We start from the raw sequence: 18,971 nt of genomic DNA, 5'->3' as shown, positions 1-18,971 counted from the left end.
TAGGTAACGGGGCACCATCCTGCCCAAAGTTTAATCACTTTTAAAAGTTCTGTTGATCTTGGTGGAAGAATTAGGTAATATGATCCATATATGAACCAAACACTGCAAAAACCATACATCATCATCAGAAAACACTTGATAGTAGTTTATTACGTTTCCCATGTTCATTTCACATCTGTATTATTCTAGTTAGCTTGTCCATTTCAGCAACACTAAAGCTTTTCCATTATTGTTTCTTACATTTGCTCTGCAAAGGTCCATTCAATTTCCCAATTTTAGCAACTACGCTCTTTGTTGCTACCTTCAGGCCAGCATATGCTTAAGTCTTCCCCTTTGAAACCAGAGGGCCTTGAATATGCCCCACTTTTGTCATGCTCTTTTGTCATGACATTCCTCCTTTTCTCTGATATAGCATTGTCTTTTACTTTGCCCAGGCACTGAATGCGTTTTTAATTACCGTATTTTTTGCTCTATAAGACGCACCAGACCACAAGACGCACCTAGTTTTTGGAGGAGGAAAACAAGAAAAAAAATATTCTGAATCTCAGAAGCCAGAACAGCAAGAGGGATCGCTGCACAGTGAAAGCAGCAAATCCCTCTTGCTGTTCTGGCTTCTGGGATAGCTGAGCAGCCTGCATTCGCTCCATAAGACGCACACACATTTCCCCTTACTTTTTAGGAGGGAAAAAGTGAGTCTTATAGAGCAAAAAAATACGGTATCTACTGTATATTTAAGAGGTCAGCATAAGTTTGTTTTACGGTTGCTAGTGCTCTCATGCGATATTTTGATTATATGAAACAGAAGCTGCAAATACAACATTGTTCATGTGTGAGTGAAATAACCATTTATGGAGGCAAATGAACCGAGCGATAGGTTACCAGGGCAACTTTACTGTTGGTTATAATAGTTTCTGAAACATTTTGTTTCCCAAAATGGTAGTTCCTGAAGCAGGTTTGCTAGTGACCTAACTGCTGCAGGCAGCATTGTTTTGAATTTGAAGCAGTCTTTGGTTCCTGCTTCAGTGTTACATAGCCCTGAGTTCTGCTTGCGTCCTATGAGTGTTACTAGCATCCTTTTACCACTGTTAGTTGGAACATTTATCCTGCCGTCTAAAACAAGCAAACCCCCCCCCCCCCCCGCTGCTTGCTGTTCCCTCTTTAGCAGCATTGCAGACTTGCGGAACTAATTTGTAGAGCAAATTTGCAAATCGCCAGATGAATAGTACGTTCTTGCAAAACAGCAGTACAGATCGGCAAAGCGCCTCCTTGTGTGTAATCTCTTGTGACCTGGTTGCCATGGAAACCTCAAATCTTGCGGTGGTGGTAATCTTGCGTTTCCTTGCCCTGAGCTGGCAAGCCCTAAAATGGTGCTCACTTGTTACTCCAGTGCTGTTTTGCGCTCTCTCTCTCTCTCTCTCTCTCTCTGTGTGTGTGTGTGTTACATAAAGACAAGAGCAGCTTCTGCCATCAAGTAGAGGCTAGGTTGTGCCTGGCATGGTTGTTTAGGGTGAAGGAAATAGTGAATCCCCCATATCTCCTTCCCAGCATTTTGGTTCTCAGCTTTGATTTAAATAAAAGGTATCAGAAAGAAAAGCTCCTCTCCCCTTTGAATGTCCCTCATATCCCATTCTCCTCACCCTGGCAGCTGGGTTCTTGCGGTGGGCCTCATTATTTCCAAATCCTGCCTGTTCCAGGCCCTGCCCCTCCCACATCCCATTGCTTTCTTACCTTTTCAAATTCATTCTGTGAGGCTTTTATTCTTTGGATCAAGTCCCTTTTTCCCACTTCCATGGGCATTGTCTTGACCTTGTCAAGACAATAACTAATGGTGTGTCTTTCTCCTGTGAAATTCCCTCTTTCTCTTTCTTCTGGCTCCCTTCTAACTACAGTCGTACCTTAGAAGTCGAACGGAATCCGTTCCGGAAGTCTGTTCAACTTCCAAAACGTTTAGAAACCAAAGCGTGGCTTCTGATTGGCTGCAGGAAGCTCCTGCAGCCAATCAGAAGCCCTGTGGGATGTTTGGCTTCCAAATAACATTCGCAAACTGGAACACTCACTTCCGGGTTTGTGGCATTTGGAAGCCAAAACATCCCAAGTACCAAGATGTTCAAGGTACAACTGTACTTTCAAATATGCTACTGTTTCCCCCTGTTCTCAAACCACCCACCTTCCCTATCCAACTATCGGTCTGACCCCTTTCTATGCTTCACTTCCAAATCCCCGGTGCCCCTTCTTACTCCCACTGCCTTGACTTTTCCTCTAGCTCTGCTCATGCCTTTCTTCAATCTGGTCCCTGCCCCCCGTTCCGAAACTGCTCTCTCAAAGATCACTGGCATGATCTGGACCTCTGTTGCCTAAACTACTGTAGTTTCCTCCTCTCTGGACTCCTGTTGGGTTTCCAATTGCTCTGATCATGTCGTGCGCCACTCCTTAAATCCCCATATAAGTGATAAAAGGCAAAGAATCTAAAACACGTAGTTAACAGTATTCAGAAGTTGGCACATTTGCGACTGGCTCTCCAGAGTACAAGCACCTGCCAACACTCTGCATCCAAACCAGCAAATTAAATTATACCCTTGAACATAATATTCTAAAGTTTTACAAAGCTAAAAGTCAGCCTGCAGACCCCTTAATAAATGAGCAAAGGAAGTTAACAGGCACTTGAGATCAACTTCCTCTCATTTTTATACTATGCGGGTGGCGCTGTGGTCTAAACCACTCTGGCAGGAAGGTAAACGGCGTTTCCGTGTGCTGCTCTGGTTTCACCAGAAGTGGCTTAGTCATGTTGGCCACATGACCCGGAAAAACTGTCTGCGGACAAACGTTGGCTCCCTCGGCCAGTAAAGCGAGATGAGCGCTGCAACCCCAGAGTCTTTTGCGACTGACGTAACTGTCAGGAGTCCTTTACCTTTACCCCTTTACCTTACTCAAATTTGTGTTAAGCAATGAGCGTATAGAGCCCATTCTTAAACACACTCTGCTGAGCTGAAAGGTGAAGTGCTAATAGACCCCAGGGTCAGAAGACTTGGTCGCGGAGTGAGCAAACTTGTCACCAAACCGCTTTCATTGACATCCCGTCGCATACATTAAAATTTGCATTTGCAGCTGAATTCAATGCGGGAACTCCTACAGAAAGGAATACCAAGCAAGCCAATCACTGAAATCATGAATTACTATGGGGTCGTTTGAAAAAGATACCGCAGTGGGGCAAATGCCGACTTGTCGACCAGACTTGTTCACTGGAGTAACTGGTTTCCTCGTCCGTCCCTAGGTGAGAGAGATGGCGGCCACCACATTGAGTGGCTTGCTCCAGTGCCACTTCCTGGTGATTGATGACCCCCTGCAGACTCACTTTGAGCAGCTCTGTAAGAGGAGGCTCCCGAAGAAGAGGAAAAGAGACCTCAGCACCGTGGTGGATACCATTCCTCCTGCAGGTAAAGCCATACATGATGGCTTCTTAAGAGGGTCTTTGTCTGAGCTTTGGTGTCCTCACATGCCTGAGACTAGTTCACCACCACTGGAAATGGTTTCAGTCCAAAGCAGTGGAAAAGGTGCTTCATTGGAAGCTGTCGGTCTGCTGGTTCAGGAAACAGGAAGGCAACACAGGCGCAGTGACTAGGGACGGGAGAACCAAACCAGAGTAAACTCAAATTCACAACTGAGGATACTTTGCCAAGGGGAGCAGGAAGTAGGAGGAGGAAGCTAGAAGTTTTAGGAGGTGCAAAGCCCAGGGGCTTGTGAGCACACAGGTGGGCTTTGCGGCAGCTTATGCTTATTTGCTTGCAAGCTACTCTATTGTACTGCAGTGCAGTGAGGCATGTTAATTGGGAGCAGCATGCTACTTACGTGTTTGTTTTTTGCCTGCTGTTTCTTCTTTCCATCTGCCACCAAACTTGGAAGCGCAGGAGCTGTTGGGAAAGGACTGAAAAGTCGCATGCAGCTCAGATCTCCCTTTTCCCTTTCTGCTTTGACTTGTGGAGAGTTAGAAGGGATACTGTACTACTCCAAGGAGCCCCAAACCCTCCTTTCCATCAAAGAAAAGAAAGGGAGATTTGAAATGGCCTCGGGCCAGTATACCTGAAGGAGCATCTCCACCCCCATCGTTCTGCCCGGACGCTGAGGTCCAGCAAAGAGGGCCTTCTGGCGGTTCCCTCATTGCAAGAAGCAAAGCTACAGGGAACCAGGCAGAGGGCCTTCTCGGTAGTGGCGCCCACCTGTGGAACGCCCTCCCATCAGGTGTCAAAGAGAGAAACAACTACCTGACATTTAGAAGACATCTGAAGGCAGCCCTGTTCAGGGAAGTTTTTAATGTGTGACATTTTAATGTATTTTTAATCTTTGTTGGAAGCCGCCCAGAGTGGCTGGGGAAACCCAGCCAGATGGGCGGGGTACAAATAATAAATTATTATTATTATTATTATTATTATTATTATTATTATTATTACTTTTGAGGTCAGCTGCGGAGGCCTTGTAAAGTTTACTCCAGCCACCTGAAACATTGTGAGTAAGGTATCAGCTATCACCCATTGTATAGTAGACCCATTTTATAGGAAATCTTTAGAAAGAAAGGGCCCTTCCCCCCCCCCCCCGACACACACATACAAACACAATGTTTTGTTTCTTGTACATAGAAAGCATCAATGACTTTCTCTGTTGCAGATTTGGTGAAGCGCCATGCTGGTGTGCTGGGACTTAGCGCGTGCATTTTATCCAGTCCTTACGACGTGCCCACCTGGATGCCTCAGCTTTTAATGGACCTTAGTGCACATCTGAATGATCCTCAGCCTATTGAGGTAAGAGCCCTCTTACCGCATCCCCTGGCAGCAAGGCTTTCTCACCTGAAACTGTTCTTAACCTGAAGCACCACTTTAGCTAATGGGGCCTCCGGAGCACAATTTCTATTCTCATCCTGAAGCAAAGTTCTTAACCCGAGGTACTATTTCTGGGTTAGCGGAGTCTGTAACCTGAAGCGTATGTAACCTGAAGCGTATGTAACCCGAGGTACCACTGTACTAATTCATAGCTGAGTCCTTAAAGAAAACTGAGAATAAGTTGGCTTATCATGGATTTTTTTTTTTTTTAATTGCCTCTGCCAACGCAGGATAGTTGTTTTAAATACGCTGTTTAGATCCATTTCTCTGCTTCTCGCCACACAGATGACAGTGAAAAAAACTTTGTCCAATTTCCGGAGGACCCACCATGATAACTGGCAAGAGCACAAGCAGCAGTTCACTGATGACCAGCTTCTCGTCCTTACTGACCTCTTGGTTTCGCCGTGCTATTATGCATAATGAGGTGAGATTTCATGGTGTGATCGTGGGCCAATAATAGCTTCTTGAAAGCTTTTCTGGATAATCCAACCGGGCACCGTGCAAACCCAGCTCTAAACTGGCAAGAGATGTGATTTTAGACACAATGAAATTAAATAGATAACAGGGCTGTGGCATAAAAACCAAGGCATCTTTAATGTATTTACAGCTCCATTATCATTAAATTAAATTTGCTTCCCAGCTCAGCTAAAGCCTAGCAAGGGGGTATTTTCATGCTTGCTTTGCAAGTTGGAACATGGGTAGGGAATATTTTTTTGGCCTGGTGGGTCATATGATTATCTGATCCCCGCCTCCATGGAGCAACCCACCTGTCAAATCACCTGACACTGTGATGGGCAGTGAGTTCAACACTGCTTTGCAATCAAGTTCCCCTTGCCGTGCAGCTGATTTAGCCAGACCTGTGCCTGCCCCCCACACCTGATGTCATGTAGGATGTTAGTTGTGGCAAATGTGGGTGTGATTGCGGGGGGGGATAGGGCCTTGCAAGCCAAATTGGGACCTGTGTCACCCCTGCATTTGACTAACACTGACCAGCACCTCTGACAGAGCTGGGTGGAGGTTGCAATTGAAAGCAGCCTGGGGGTGATGAGCAGCAGCAGTGGGGTTTGATTAAAGGCATGCTTCACATTAACAAGACATTCCAGGTATAGGACAGCCCCGATCCTCCTAAAGAGGGAAGCTGCCATTCATATCCACTGACTGTGATGGCTGGAGAGTGCTGGGGAAATGGACTGCCCCTTTTCCCCATGCTCCTGGCGGGTGGAGAATCCCTGCTTCCATCACAGTCTCCCTCCGCTAGAGCAGCTTTTTGCAAGGGGTATAGCTGGCTTCGTCTTTCCGTCCTTGGCAGTTGCGGAGAGGAGAACAGGGAGGAGTGATTATATATATTCTAAATGCAAGCTTTAGCGCAGGTACACACATTCTTTTTCTTGCAAAACATGACCCGAGCTCTCCTTGTTTCCTTCCGTCTTGCAGGTTCTCGGGAAAAGGAGGGTCCACTGCCATTTCCGCAAAAATAAAGGAAACTCAAAACTAATTTATTGTGTATAGAACCCTTTTGGATATGGTAACTCTGAGGCTTAGCGCTGGAATCCTTTAAGGAAGTACATACCTTAAGTCTCTGTGGGAAGGACTCTTGAGGATTTCTGCTGCACTGGGGAGAGGGGACTGCCGCAGCGTGGCAAGTCTTTGTGTCTGAAGGGAGCAATCATGATTTATTTCCCACACTTTCATGTAAATTCCTTGCATTAACCTGAAGCCCTTTAAAAAGAAATCTTATTCTGTGCAGGTGGCTAATGCTGCAACTTCACATTACATACATGGACTTTCGAACCTAATTATCTGCAATTTTGGGTGCTCAAACTCTCCATCTGATCTGCCTGCAAGAGTGTGCATCTGTGAACTGCTGACCACTCGCTTGTAAGCGTAGGCCAAAAATGTCCCCCATAACATTGTTCTGTCTCTTTCCAGCTCCCATGCAATACCAGGCTATGCAGAACTTTTGAGCTGCGTTTCTTTTGAAGTCTTACCTTCTGAGCAAATATTTCCCCCTCTATTGCTGTCCACATCAGAGCAAGAGAGTTGTCCTTTCTGTTGACAGGTTTTTAAGTAAGATTCTCCAGCCAGGTACTGAACCTTAACTTTTGCCTGCCTTCGTAAGCGGCAGTCTTGTTGTTTTTGTCCTCAGTTCAGTAGAGCCCACAGACAAGAGTGTCTCTCAGCTGTTGGTTTTATTTCAGAGAACAAAAGAGTATGTACATATGTTAATAATGAGTGGCTAAAGACTTTTTAAATATTCCCTGTTTGCTAGTCACACATCTTTCCATTTGCCTCACCACATCTTGGAACAAGTATGTAACTTGCATTTAAAAAAACCCCAGAAGTACTGTATCTCCCTCCGCCTGCCCGCCCATCCCAAATTTCTTTTCGTTCTGCAACTCTGGTGGCTATTGGCTGGCTGTTTCACAACATGTTCAATATGTGTTACATAGATGTAAAGGACTGTATAAATTGTAGAGGCACTGCACTGGCAAAGCACTGTACAGTTTGCAAAAATTTTACATAATTCATTTGTGAGAATTAACTTTTAAACAATTGCACTTTTAGGTGTTGATAATAGTGCTTTCAGCTTTTTGTATCTGATTCGATGCCAATTTCTTCTGGTTTTTAATATTACCCCCTCCCTCTAATGAGGTGACTTTAGTTTTGGGCTTGATTTTTCATTTAACTTTTTAGTGAATCTGTTGGTTTTTACTACGTAATCTCTGCCACTCTGCCCCCACCCGCTCCCTCACTTTGGGAATGCAAGCAAGTGACATACTCTGGTGTGTGGTAAATTATAGAGTACAAGAATGCCTCCCGTGTTTGGGGGGGGGGAATCATCTGAGAATTGTGTGTATTTTCATCTTCTGCACATCCTGTACTTTTTTCTTTGTAAAAACAGGAATACATATTTTTTTCTCTTCAATCCTCTGCCTGCTGGGAAACAACACCATGTTTTTAAAGCACAACAGTGTAACCAGTACAGTATCTCCTGAGAGCTGATACACAGAAATAACTAATGTATAGCATAGTGCCAAAATGCCGCCTTCTCCTTTCAGTTGTGTACTTAGTTTAAAGCTGAATAAATGAATTGTTTGTAAGATCTGTGCGCGCATGGTGTCTTGTTTTTCAGGGGAGAGTTTCTTCAAGATAAGCCCTTTCACCTGAGGATATATATGAAGGGGGGAAAGCTGTTAGCCCTACTGTGTATCAAATTGGTCCCTAGTAGAAAACATGTTTCCTAGTAGAAAACACAGTTGGCTTCATTTAATACTCATACATACATTTTCTTTTAGAGCTGTGGAGCCTCTGTTCTGGAAACAGCCCAATATCAAGATCTTGGGTTACCTCGAGCTTTTTCTATTTGTTACCAGCAGAAAATTGAGGCTACAAAACAGACCGTTGGTCCTAGAAATAAGGCACTGCCTGAACATGTTTGGATTAAATTAGGAGGAGATGCTATATGTAAGCAAACAATAAACGAAAGAAGTCGTAGTCAAATACATCCCTTGGACACCAGTGTACGGCGCAAACCTCTTGGTGATATTCAGAATGTGTGTAATACCCAACATGCTGGCCCAGCTCATAGCACTTGGCAAGCAACACAACCAACCTAGAGCACACAAAGTGGAACTCGGGAGAGACATAACCAGATGGAAAGAGACAGAAGGCGCAGAATCAGGATTTGTTGCGATGAACATGTCACCTGTCTGTTTCCAGTTGTGCAGCACATATCTCCGGGAACTTGTTTTTCCACTGGGCAGCGTCTCCTGCTCTGCAAAAAGCTAATATTTGAGTTGAGCCTAAAAAGGGATGCAATCTGGAGTTGTTTCTAAACCCTTGCAACTTCTTTCTTTTCCAGGACAGTGTATGAATGTGAAGCTCAGTGGTAGATCAGCTGCAACATGGCGGAAGGGATATGCATGGCTTGGGAAAAGTGGGTTTTCTCCCTGTCTCACAACAATAAAACTATAATAGTTGTGCAGTAGAACTTGTGCACATCCATTGAAGCTGATTTAGGACAGGTAAAGAAAGGTAAAGGGACCCCTGGCCATTAGGTCCAGTCGCAGACGACTCTGGGGTTGCAGTGCTCATCTCGCTTTATTGGCCGAGGGAGCCGGCGTACAGCTTCCAGGTCATGTGGCCAGCATGACTAAGCCGCTTCTGGCGAACCAGAGCAGCTCACGGAAATGCCGTTTACCTTCCCGCTGGAGTGGTACCTATTTATCTACTTGCACTTTGATGTGCTTTCGAACTATTAGGTTGGCAGGAGCTGGGACTGAGCAACGGGAGCTCAACCCGTCGCGGGGATTCAAACCGCCAACCTTCTAAGCGGCAATCCCTAGGCTCAGTGGTTTAGACCACAGCATCACCCATGTCCCTAAGGACAGGTAAAAGCACATAAAGCACATAGTTAAACTTTGGAACTCACTCCCACAGGAGGCAATGGTGGTCACCAACTTGATTGGCTTTGGAGGAAAAGTGGGCTAATTCATGGGAGGTAAAGGCTAACCCTGGCTATGAACCATGACGGCTATGCTTCTGCAGACCAGTCGCTGGAAGCTGCTGTTCAAGTGCCAAAAGTGCAGTTGAAGCCAAGAGGAGTCAGGGTGGCAAATCTCTTGGCTTAGCCAGGCTGGGAGGGGAGGGGAGGGGTGAAGGGAAGAGGCTTACCTAGGCTCCTTTGCATCCTTGGCAAGGGGCTGTATCGGTGGCACCCCAGGCCCTTGCACCCTTGGCAATCACCGGCTCACTCTGTCTTCCTTTGCGATTTTTGTGCACCCCCGGGGTCTGCGCCCATGGCAGGCCAACCTGACCAACGCCTAGGGATGCCCCCAGTCAAGGGTCTCCTGTCGCTAAATTTACTGTGTCTGAAAACCAAGGCCACTGAAGTCAAAGGGGGAGCACTGGCAGAACCGCTGCCTTCTGTTTTGACCTTTCTCATGGCTCTCGGAAGCATTGCCGTGGCAGGAAATATGCGTAGGAGACCCCCGGGCCAGTTGAGAGTCGAAAGTGCCCACCCCCTGTCCCCTTGTGTCATAGGTACAGTGGTACCTCAGGTTACATACGCTTCAGGTTACAGACTCCACTAACCCAGAAATAGTACCTCGGGTTAAGAACTTTGCTTCAGGATGAGAACAGAAATTGTGCTCCGGCGGCAGCGGGAGGCCCCATTAGCTTCAGGTTAAGCACGGACCCCCGGAACGAATTAAGTACTTAACCCGAGGTACCACTGTACTTGGAATACAACCTCTTTAACTTGTGGTCCTGGACGGAAGTGAACAGGTCTTGGACTCATGTTCTGAACCTGTTTATGAGCAGCAGAAATGTGGGACAAAGTCCCCACTCTTCCTCGCCCTGTTACTTGGATTTCACAGTACTTTCTCCGTAGAACACCTGTGTGCCTGCAATTCGGCACAGGGGCACAAATGATTCTCATTTGCTTCCCTTCAAAGGTCTGACCCCAGGTGCCACCAGAACCTGGGCAGGTGGCAGGGCCAGCTCTCAGTAACTACCCAGGCCCTCTCTCCCCCTTTCATGTTCTTGTCCAGTACTTGGGAGTTATAGCCATCCTTAAAGATTTTCCACCCTGACTCCAACCCAGCCTCCTGGGGCACCTGAGGATGCCCATTGCAGCCAGGGGAGCATCCCAGAGGACAACCTGCTCAAGAGGAGCCCTCGGGAGCCTTCAATTTGGCTTCAGCTGCCTAGAGCTCAAACCTGCTGATGGATTTATTTGCATTTACACATCCCACCTTTTTCTCCCAGCAGCAAGGGGGGGGGGAGCTGCACAGGCTTCTCTCTCCTTCCTCCTCCTGCATCTCCCCCACAAACGCCAAAAACAAATCAGCGATGATGCGTGAGCGGCCTGAATCTCTGCTTTGGCGAAACCGGGTACCAAAAAGCCAAGGCGGCTCTTGGTAAGCAAAAGGCGCCTCCCTGCGCGCCTAGGGCCGCCCGAAGCGTTTCTCACTCGGATACAAAAGCGTCGCTTCTGCTTGCCCGGGTCTATTTAGAAAAGAAATGCGAGAGAACGAGAAAGAGCGCGCCGCTTCCTCCCAGCCGCTCGCTCAGATGCGCAATCGCTGCGCTGCGTGCCACGCGTGCGGCTCCGGTGCAGTCGCGCGCACTCCCGCCGAGGTGTGTGCGCGCGCGCTGCCCTCCCTTCCCCTCCCGGCCCTTGTTTTTGGGGTCGTGCGCGAGAGCGGAGGCGGGGTGGGCAAGATCCCTCGGGGACTGCGCTGCGAGCAAACCGGAGGACCCCCACCCCTGGCCAGGAGCCGCCGTTGCGCATTTGGAGAGCCCCAGCAAAGCGCGCGCCGCCAACCAGGCAGCATCGTGTGCGGGCTTCGCGGTGGCGGCGGCGACACCCCCTCCCTCCTTTCCCATCTCTCTCTCTCCATTCCCCCCCCCCTCCAATGCCCAAGTGAGGTCCATCCTCTCCCGCACGTCGGCGATGACTTCAGCGTCCGCCCGCCGCCTCCGGAGCTGCCGTGGGCAGCCTGGCCGGGAGAAGATGCTCCCCGCTCCCTGCGCGCCGAGGCACAAGGCGAGCGGCGCCCGCTGCTTCCCCGGAGCCGGCGCTGGGTAAGGAGACGCTGCCTGGGGTTGGTGGGTAGGGCGGAAGGTGGGTCGCCCTGGGCGCGCTTCGTGCGTCCTGGCCAGGAGGGATGGCGGGCGATGGCCTCGGCCTCCGCTCTGGCCCGAAGCGCACAAGGCTCTCCTCTCCAACCGGACCCTCAAGGCGCAGCCCGGCGCGTAATGGCGCCACGGAGCGGCCGGGAGCGTCGGACGCCTCCGCTGCTCCTGCCCGTTGCCGGGGCCTGGGGGGAGAAGCGCGGGAAGGAGCCCACGCGCCGCGGCAGGCGGTGGGGTGGGATTCGCTTCTCCCCGTCGGGGGGCTTTGGAAGGGGTTTGGCAGACTCGGGATGAGGATCCGTTTGTTAGGAGAATGATAACACGCTGAATGGCAGAACCGCGAGTGGGCAAGAGCGTCGTTGCGCAGAGGGGGCCCCCATGGAGAACAGGGTGATGGATTTGGTGGGCCTTTGGCCTGATCCAGCCCGGCTCTTCTTACAGTCTGGAGGTAGTTCTTATTCAATTCTACCCCCACCCCAAAAAAGGAATCTGTGCCGCAGGAACTGGCTTAGTCTCTGGAGGCAACCAATTTGGGTCAGGCCTAAAGAGTTTGGGGTACAGCTCCATTTTTCCAGCGCTGCATTCCTTTCCTTAGGGATGTTATCTCAGGACACACTGCTTAACTCTTTTGAGGTCACCCGTCGGAAGCTGCCTTGGGCATGTCTGCACTAAAGCAGTCTCATCGGTGCCAGGTTACCAAATCGGCAGGGTAGGCACCAAACTATGGTCCCCAGGCCATTTAGGGGCCCCATGACAACGGATCTAAATAATATTGATTTGATCTTGAAAGAAAATTACGGTCAATTATTAGGAGATAATTTGCATGGGGCCCCCAGAGATTTGAACTGCCTAGGAGCCTCCACAGGGTTTAATATGGCACTTGAGTACACATCTGTTCAAAAATGTGGCCCTCTTGGGTTTTTTTTTCTAATCTGGGCCTCAGAACTACCCCCACCCAAATGCTTTTGCCTGACTGCACTGTGTCCTTGCACTCCAACAATCATAGAGTCAACAATCAAGGGACCCAAGGGTCATCTAGTCCAACCCCCTGCAATGCCAAGAATCTCAGCTAAAGCATCCACGACAGATGGCCACCCAACCTCTGCTTGAAAACCTCCAAGGAAGGAGGGTCCACAACCTCCTGAGAGAGTCAGTTCCCCTGTCGAGCGGCGCTTACTGTCAGAATCCTGGCAAGTGTAGTTTGTTCCCTGCTGCTGAGAGTTGTTAGGAGACTCTTGTTCCTGGAAAGGGCAGTTTGGAACTGCAGATGCAGGAAAAACAACATGAGAGCCAGCAGGCGCTGTGATTCTCCAGTGGTTTGACCCAACCCCCAGAGGCACAGTCCAACAACAGCAACAAAAATCCCCTCGCGGAGCCTCAATTCTTCCCCGGGAAGAAGGATTGATTCTTAAACCATTCTGGGAATCTTAGCCCCGTGAGGGAACAGGGGTCTCTTAACACCTCTCGGCACCTTTAACAAACTACAGTTCCCACGGTTTCCTCGGTGGGAGCCACATCTGTTTAAAGAATTTGCTTCTTTAAATGTAAGATGGAGCCAAACTCTTCACTGTAGATGCTGGGAACTGAAACAGGGACTTTAACGATCTTGTTCCCTCCCCTTAATGCACAGAAACAAAACAATGGTTCCTTCTACCCTGCCCCCAGAATTAAATAATCAGCAGTCAAAATATTGCGTGTGAACTGTCCGTATTTGATTTTCTTTAACCAGCAAGATACATATGTTACATCAAAAATGTAACAGAGCAGTTCACATAATAGCATAGAATACTGGTTTTAAAGAATAGTGATAAATACAGGCTTAAAAAACAGCAAAAAAAGATACTATTTAAATATAGTTAACATCTCTCTGTGTTAAAGCAGCGGTTGAGAGCAAATCAAGTTTCCAGTGCAATTACTCTGTGAGATCTTCTGCAGGTTTACAGTGATCGAGTTGGCAGACATAGTTTCCTCTTCAGAGCACATCATGGCTGTTAAAAGTACACAGGAGAAGACTTGAAGGCCCAATATTAGCTATCTGTTGACTTACGTTTGGACGGGGCGTGTGTTTCTGCTTATACAAACAGGCTTCACCCACCATGGACTTCAAGCTTCTAATGGGAGGCGATTGATTCTGAGGTGCCGGAACCGCAGAGCGTTGCTTCCTGTGAGGATGAACCTGACGGGCTGGGCTGAGGCGAAGTGGACAGACCGCTCCAATTCCTCTGCACAGCCGCCACCGCCACACCCTCGGGGCAGCAATGACACCTTTTCCTTCCAAGGAGACCTCCAAGACATCATCCACACAGCCACCTTGGTGACGTGCACCTTCCTGTTGGCCGTCATCTTCTGCCTGGGCTCCTACGGCAACCTCATCGTCTTCCTGTCCTTCTTCGACCCGGCCTTCCGGAAGTTCCGCACCAACTTTGACTTCATGATCCTCAACCTGTCCTTCTGCGACCTCTTCATCTGCGGAGTGACCGCCCCCATGTTCACCTTCGCCCTGTTCCTGGACTCGGCGGCGGGCATCCCTGACGCTTTCTGCTTCACCTTCCACCTCACCAGCTCCGGTTTCATCATCATGTCCCTCAAGACAGTGGCCGTCATCGCCCTTCACCGGCTCCGCATGGTCTTGGGCAAGCAGCCCAACCGGACGGCCTCTTTCCCTTGCACCCTTTTGCTCACCTTGGCCTTGTGGTCCATGAGCTTCACCCTCGCGACGCTGGCCACCATGAGGACCCAGAAATCCCGCCTCTGCCTCCCCATCTCCAGCCTGGTCATCGGCGAGGGGAAGGTGGTCCCTTACCTGTACGTCATCGACTTCATCTGCTGCGTGGCGGTGGTGTCCGTCTCCTACATCCTGATAGCCCAGGCCTTGAGGAAGAACGCCCAGGTGCGCAAATGTCCCCCCATCATCACAGTCGATGCATCCAGGCCTCCGCCGTTGATCGGACCCCTTGCTGCTGGGTGTGCTGACGGCGTGCAGTGCGCCGTGCCCGCTCTCTACAGAAACCAAAACTACAACAAGCTGCAGCACATCCAAACCCACGCGTACACAAAGAACCTCAGCCAGCTGCCCGCAACTGCGGCCAGCAAGTTCCAGCTGGTGTCGACCGTGAACTTGTCGACAGCCAAGGACTCAAAGGCCGTGGTGACGTGTGTCGTCATTGTCCTCTCGGTGTTAGTCTGCTGTCTGCCTCTCGGCATCTCCCTGGTGCAGGACGTTCTGTCCCGGAACAGCGGCTTCATCCTCTACCAGTTCGAACTGTGTGGGTTCACCCTCATCTTCTTCAAGTCCGGGCTGAACCCTTTCATATATTCCCGGAACAGCGCAGGGCTGAGGAGGAGAGTCCTTTGGTGCCTCCAGTACTTCGCCCTCGTCTTCTTCTGCTGCAAGCAGAAGACGCGGCTCCGCGCCGTGGGCAAAGGGAGCCTGGAGGCCAACCGCAACAAGTCGTCCCACCACGAGACCAACTCTGCTTACATGCTGTCTCCGAAGCCTCAGAAGAAGTTTGTGGACCAGGCCTGTGGCCCGAGTCACTCCAAGGAGAGCATGCTGAGCCCAAAGGCTTCCGCCGGCCGCCAGCATTACGGGGCCCAGAGTAGCTCTACCCCTATGAACACTCGCATCGAACCTTATTACAGCATCTATAACAGCTGCCCTTCCCAGGAGGTGAGCACTCCCAACAGCCTGCAGCCCACAAACTCTCCCTTTGGATTCGCCAACTCCTACATTGCCATGCACTATCACGCGATGACGGACGTAGTGAGGGATTTCGACAGTACTTCTGCTAAGCAGATACCGGTTCCCTCGGTGTAGCTACCAGGAGCTGAGACTCTTTAACTTTCGACCGCAATGGCGGCCGACCTTTTTCTTTGTGTGTGTGCGTGTCCGTGCGGCAAATATGCCCCCACGGGTCATCCGAAGCATGATATCGTGCCCCTCTCGTACGCATCGCAGCAGGGATAGCCATGGACTACAACTCCCATCCACACTGGGCAGGATGATGGGAGTTGTAGTCAAGCAACAACTGGAGCGTGCCAGGGTGGCTCTAAGGCATTTTTGCCTTCAGTCTGCTGAGCAGCTGGCGCACGAAGGGGCAGGAGTAGCTAGGCCTCAGCCAGGCTTCTGAGCTCTCCTGTCCTGGCCTGCTTCTGATATTTGGTTTCGCAGGTTGGCCACATGTTTTCCTACTATCTCTCTAGTTCTCTTTCCCCCCATCTTTCAAGATTTCTGGTTACTAGTCCCCAAGGCTCAGTGGGTCTTATACCCCCACCCTGCCCAAAGTATTCCCTCCACCACCCTCAAACACAATACTGCTTTTTCTGTCAAAACAGCTGCCAACCACGAAATCACCTGTGGCAACTCTTCTTTAAGACTGGACCGGGTATTGTTTTTCCGTTTTTGTGTGTGTGTGGTATCCCCATGAAAGTGCACGGTTTTAAGCATTGACAGAGCTTTCTAAAAGTTTCTACTCCGAATTTTGTGTGTGTGTGTGTGTGTGTGTGTGTATATATATATATATATATATATATATATATATATATATATATTACTGGTTTGATGCGGAACCTTGCTTTTCTATTTATTTATTGAAGAGTGTTTAATTGTGCTGGTTGGCAAAGCATGTGGAGTGGCAAACCCTATCCCCAAACCAGGATTGGGACCAAGACTGAGAGGGCTTTCAGCATCCTCTCCATCAGTGGACCCTCTACTACTGATGCCTGTTCTGGACCTCCTTTTAATTTAATTTCCCCCCCACAGTGCAGTGGGCTTCCCAACTGTGGCAGCAACCATATCACTTCCTTCCCCCCATCCCATAGACTCTGTGTTGACCTAACTTCTGGGGTATTGTGGGAGGGGGCGGCGGAATGGGACACCCAAGATCAGGCATAAGCAAACTCTGCCCTCCAGATGTTTTTGGCCTACAACTCCCATGATCCTTAGCTAACAGGACCAGTGGTCAGGGAGGATGGGAATTGTAGTCCCAAAACATCTGGAGGGCTGAGTTTGCCTATGCCTGCCCAAGATGGTGGCTGGAAGCTGCTCAGCACTACCATCGTAATTATTATTATTATTTAATTAAAAGTTGTCAGAAGGTGGGCTCCTCAGAGTGTCAGGGCCATAGCTTCTGTGAAAGGATACAGCCCATGCGCCAAATCCTATCCTATCCCCAGTTGTATATATATACTCTGTCAGGACCAGAGTTTATTTTACGGTTTTGCTTCGCTGTGTTTCGAAAGAATTTTGAAAGCTACATGCACTGGGGAAACTTTACAGAAAGTGTTTTTAAATCCTTGGGTTTACTGCTAACAAGAAATGTCAACTTTTATGTATGTTGAGGACATGAGATGCCTTCTTCTCAGGCAAGATCTGCGTCAGTCTTGTAAATAATTCCAAGTTACTAGTCCACAGCGTTTTTGTGTTCGCTGATTTGTCCGAAACCTTAGCTCGTTTTGATTCGTGAATGACATGAAAGGCAACCACACTTATGATTTTTTGTCACTGGCGACAAAGCACATAGCTATTTACAAGCCCTTTTTAAACTATCTCTCTGCACCCTCACCCCTTCTAATATAGGCCTGTTCTCACCCTCCAGTCAGAACAGTCTCTGGGGGTTGTGTTACTTTGGCAGAGTGTTCAATCCCACCTCTTAGCAACGCAACTGTAGCATATGAGGAATTCTGCTTGCTTGTTATAACTCTAGATATGGTGAGGGATTGGGCACACACATGCAATTTTAAACTCTTGCAAATCACGAAGGCTAGAAAATAACCAAACTCCCTGCCTGCCCTCTCCCCTCCCCCCATTAAAAGTTGAGATTTCAGGGGCCCAATTTCCACACTTCCCATTCTTGCATATTGTAAATGCTCTTTGCAAGAGCCAAATCTCTTCTTGTTACATGATTACGGTATATGTGTCTTTTGCCATAACTGTCTCATAATTGCGGACCAATTGTATTAGGCAAGCATCGGTGCTTATAAAATGACCATTCTAGAAAAAATATAAAGGACTGATTTAATTTTAAATTTTTTTTTTTGCTAGATAATCATAGGCACCGTATGACCTAACACAAGCAAAACTGAGTACAGTATGTGAATGATGGTTGTGCAGAATCTGTTAGGGAAGTAATATTTTGCTAAACCATTTCACGTTAGTCATTTTCTCATTCCCAAAACGTTAGAGGAAGAACCTTGCTGTTAGCCCTTGTGTTTCTTTGTTATTTTAGGGTGTGTGTATTTTTTTATATATAAAAATAATCTCACATGCTGTCATGATTATAAAAGGATATCTAAGGATACGGATCAAACTTTTCCTTCTATTCTGTGCCAATTCATACTTAATGTGTTCTCCTACAATAAAGGAGTCTCCGTGTTCTGTGATGTTTTGACCAACCCCCGATATTGTTTGTGGTTTGTCTTTTTAAAATGATGGTTTAATAATAATAATAATAATAATAATAATAATAATAATAATATATTTATACCCCACCAATCTGGCTGGGTTTCCGAAGTGAGCCACCGACCGTGACTGGGTACACATTCCTATTTACTTTGCTTTGCTCCCTGTGCTGGTTTCAGAAGTCAGTATTGGCCACAATACACATCTATCCTGTGGTTTCTTGAGAATTGCAGTGTTTTGATATGTTTCCCACCGCCTGCAACCAGCTGCGATGCAATTTGAAAGCATAAGCCACACGGAAGACATCCATGCCCCCTCTTTCCACCCTCTGGTGTGGACAGGCAGCGGCTGACTTGGAAACCCACCCACAAGCCATACTGATGTATATCATAATAAAGGTAAAGGTAAAGGTACCCCTGACAGTTAAGTCCAGTCACGGACGACTCTGGGGTTGCGGCGCTCATCTCGCTTTATAGGCCGAGGGAGCTGGCGTTTGTCCACAGACAGCTTCCGGGTCATGTGACCAGCATGACTAAGCCGCTTCTGGCAAACCAGAGCAGTGCACAGAAATGCTGTTTACCTTCCCGCCGGAGCGGTACCTATTTATCTACTTGCATTTTGATGTGCTTTCAAACTGCTAGGTTGGCAGGAGCAGAGACCGAGCAACGGGAGCTCACCCCGTCATGGGGATTCGAACCACCGACCTTCTGATTGGCAAGTCCTAGGCTCTGTGGTTTATCATAATAACCATGTGCAAATGTGATTTGAAATGCAGTTGTGTGTGTGTGTGTGGAATGACCCTGCTGTGTTTGAAGCCAGTTATGTGAACACCGGCTGAGTTAATGGACAAAGGCGGTATTTACCGTATTTTTTGCTCTATAACTCACTTTTTCCCTCCTAAAAAGTAAGGGGAAATGTGTGTGCGTCTTATAGAGTGAATGCAGGCTGTGCAGCTATCACAGAAGCCAGAACAGCAAGAGGGATCGCTGCTTTTGCTGCGCAGCGATCCCTCTTGCTGTTCTGGCGTCTGAGATTCAGAATTTTTTTCTTCTTGTTTTCCT

The 18,971-nt window shown here is 48.4% G+C and overlaps 3 protein-coding genes across 5 annotated transcripts in view; all 3 read left to right on the top strand.

Annotated features, from left to right (window-relative positions):
- The window catches only part of PSME4 (proteasome activator subunit 4), an 81,922-nt gene extending 73,946 nt beyond the window's left edge, over positions 1–7,976 (top strand). For both annotated transcript variants that reach the window (XM_081000808.1, XM_081000807.1), the window contains 4 exons: positions 3,272–3,434; positions 4,660–4,793; positions 5,157–5,295; positions 6,306–7,976. In XM_081000808.1, coding sequence (XP_080856934.1) covers positions 3,272–3,434; positions 4,660–4,793; positions 5,157–5,291 — 432 coding nt within the window. In that variant the 3' untranslated portion in view covers positions 5,292–5,295; positions 6,306–7,976. The remainder of the gene's footprint in view (positions 1–3,271; positions 3,435–4,659; positions 4,794–5,156; positions 5,296–6,305) is intronic.
- A 2,708-nt stretch (positions 7,977–10,684) lies between these two features.
- Positions 10,685–17,910, top strand: LOC308474563 (putative G-protein coupled receptor 75). 2 transcript variants are annotated; one of them, XM_081001034.1, is made up of 2 exons: positions 10,685–10,792; positions 13,595–17,910. In XM_081001034.1, exon 2 carries the CDS (start codon positions 13,681–13,683, stop codon positions 15,325–15,327), a length of 1,647 nt encoding a protein of 548 aa, XP_080857160.1. In that variant the 5' UTR covers positions 10,685–10,792; positions 13,595–13,680; the 3' UTR covers positions 15,328–17,910. The 2 variants fall into 2 exon arrangements, with proteins under 2 accessions (XP_080857160.1, XP_080857159.1); XM_081001033.1 differs by lacking the exon at positions 10,685–10,792 and adding an exon at positions 11,077–11,459.
- Positions 17,911–18,017: 107 nt separating this feature from the next.
- The window catches only part of LOC308474485 (proteasome activator complex subunit 4), a 201,365-nt gene continuing 200,411 nt past the window's right edge, over positions 18,018–18,971 (top strand). Inside the window, exon 1 of the mRNA XM_081000810.1 lies at positions 18,018–18,021. The gene's annotated coding sequence lies outside the window, so the exon portion shown is untranslated. The remainder of the gene's footprint in view (positions 18,022–18,971) is intronic.

This window comes from Podarcis pityusensis (genome assembly GCF_964106645.2).
Source record: "Podarcis pityusensis genome assembly, chromosome: 3".
Classification (NCBI taxonomy): Eukaryota; Metazoa; Chordata; class Lepidosauria; order Squamata; family Lacertidae; genus Podarcis; species Podarcis pityusensis.
This window is presented reverse-complemented; position numbering and strand designations above follow the sequence as displayed.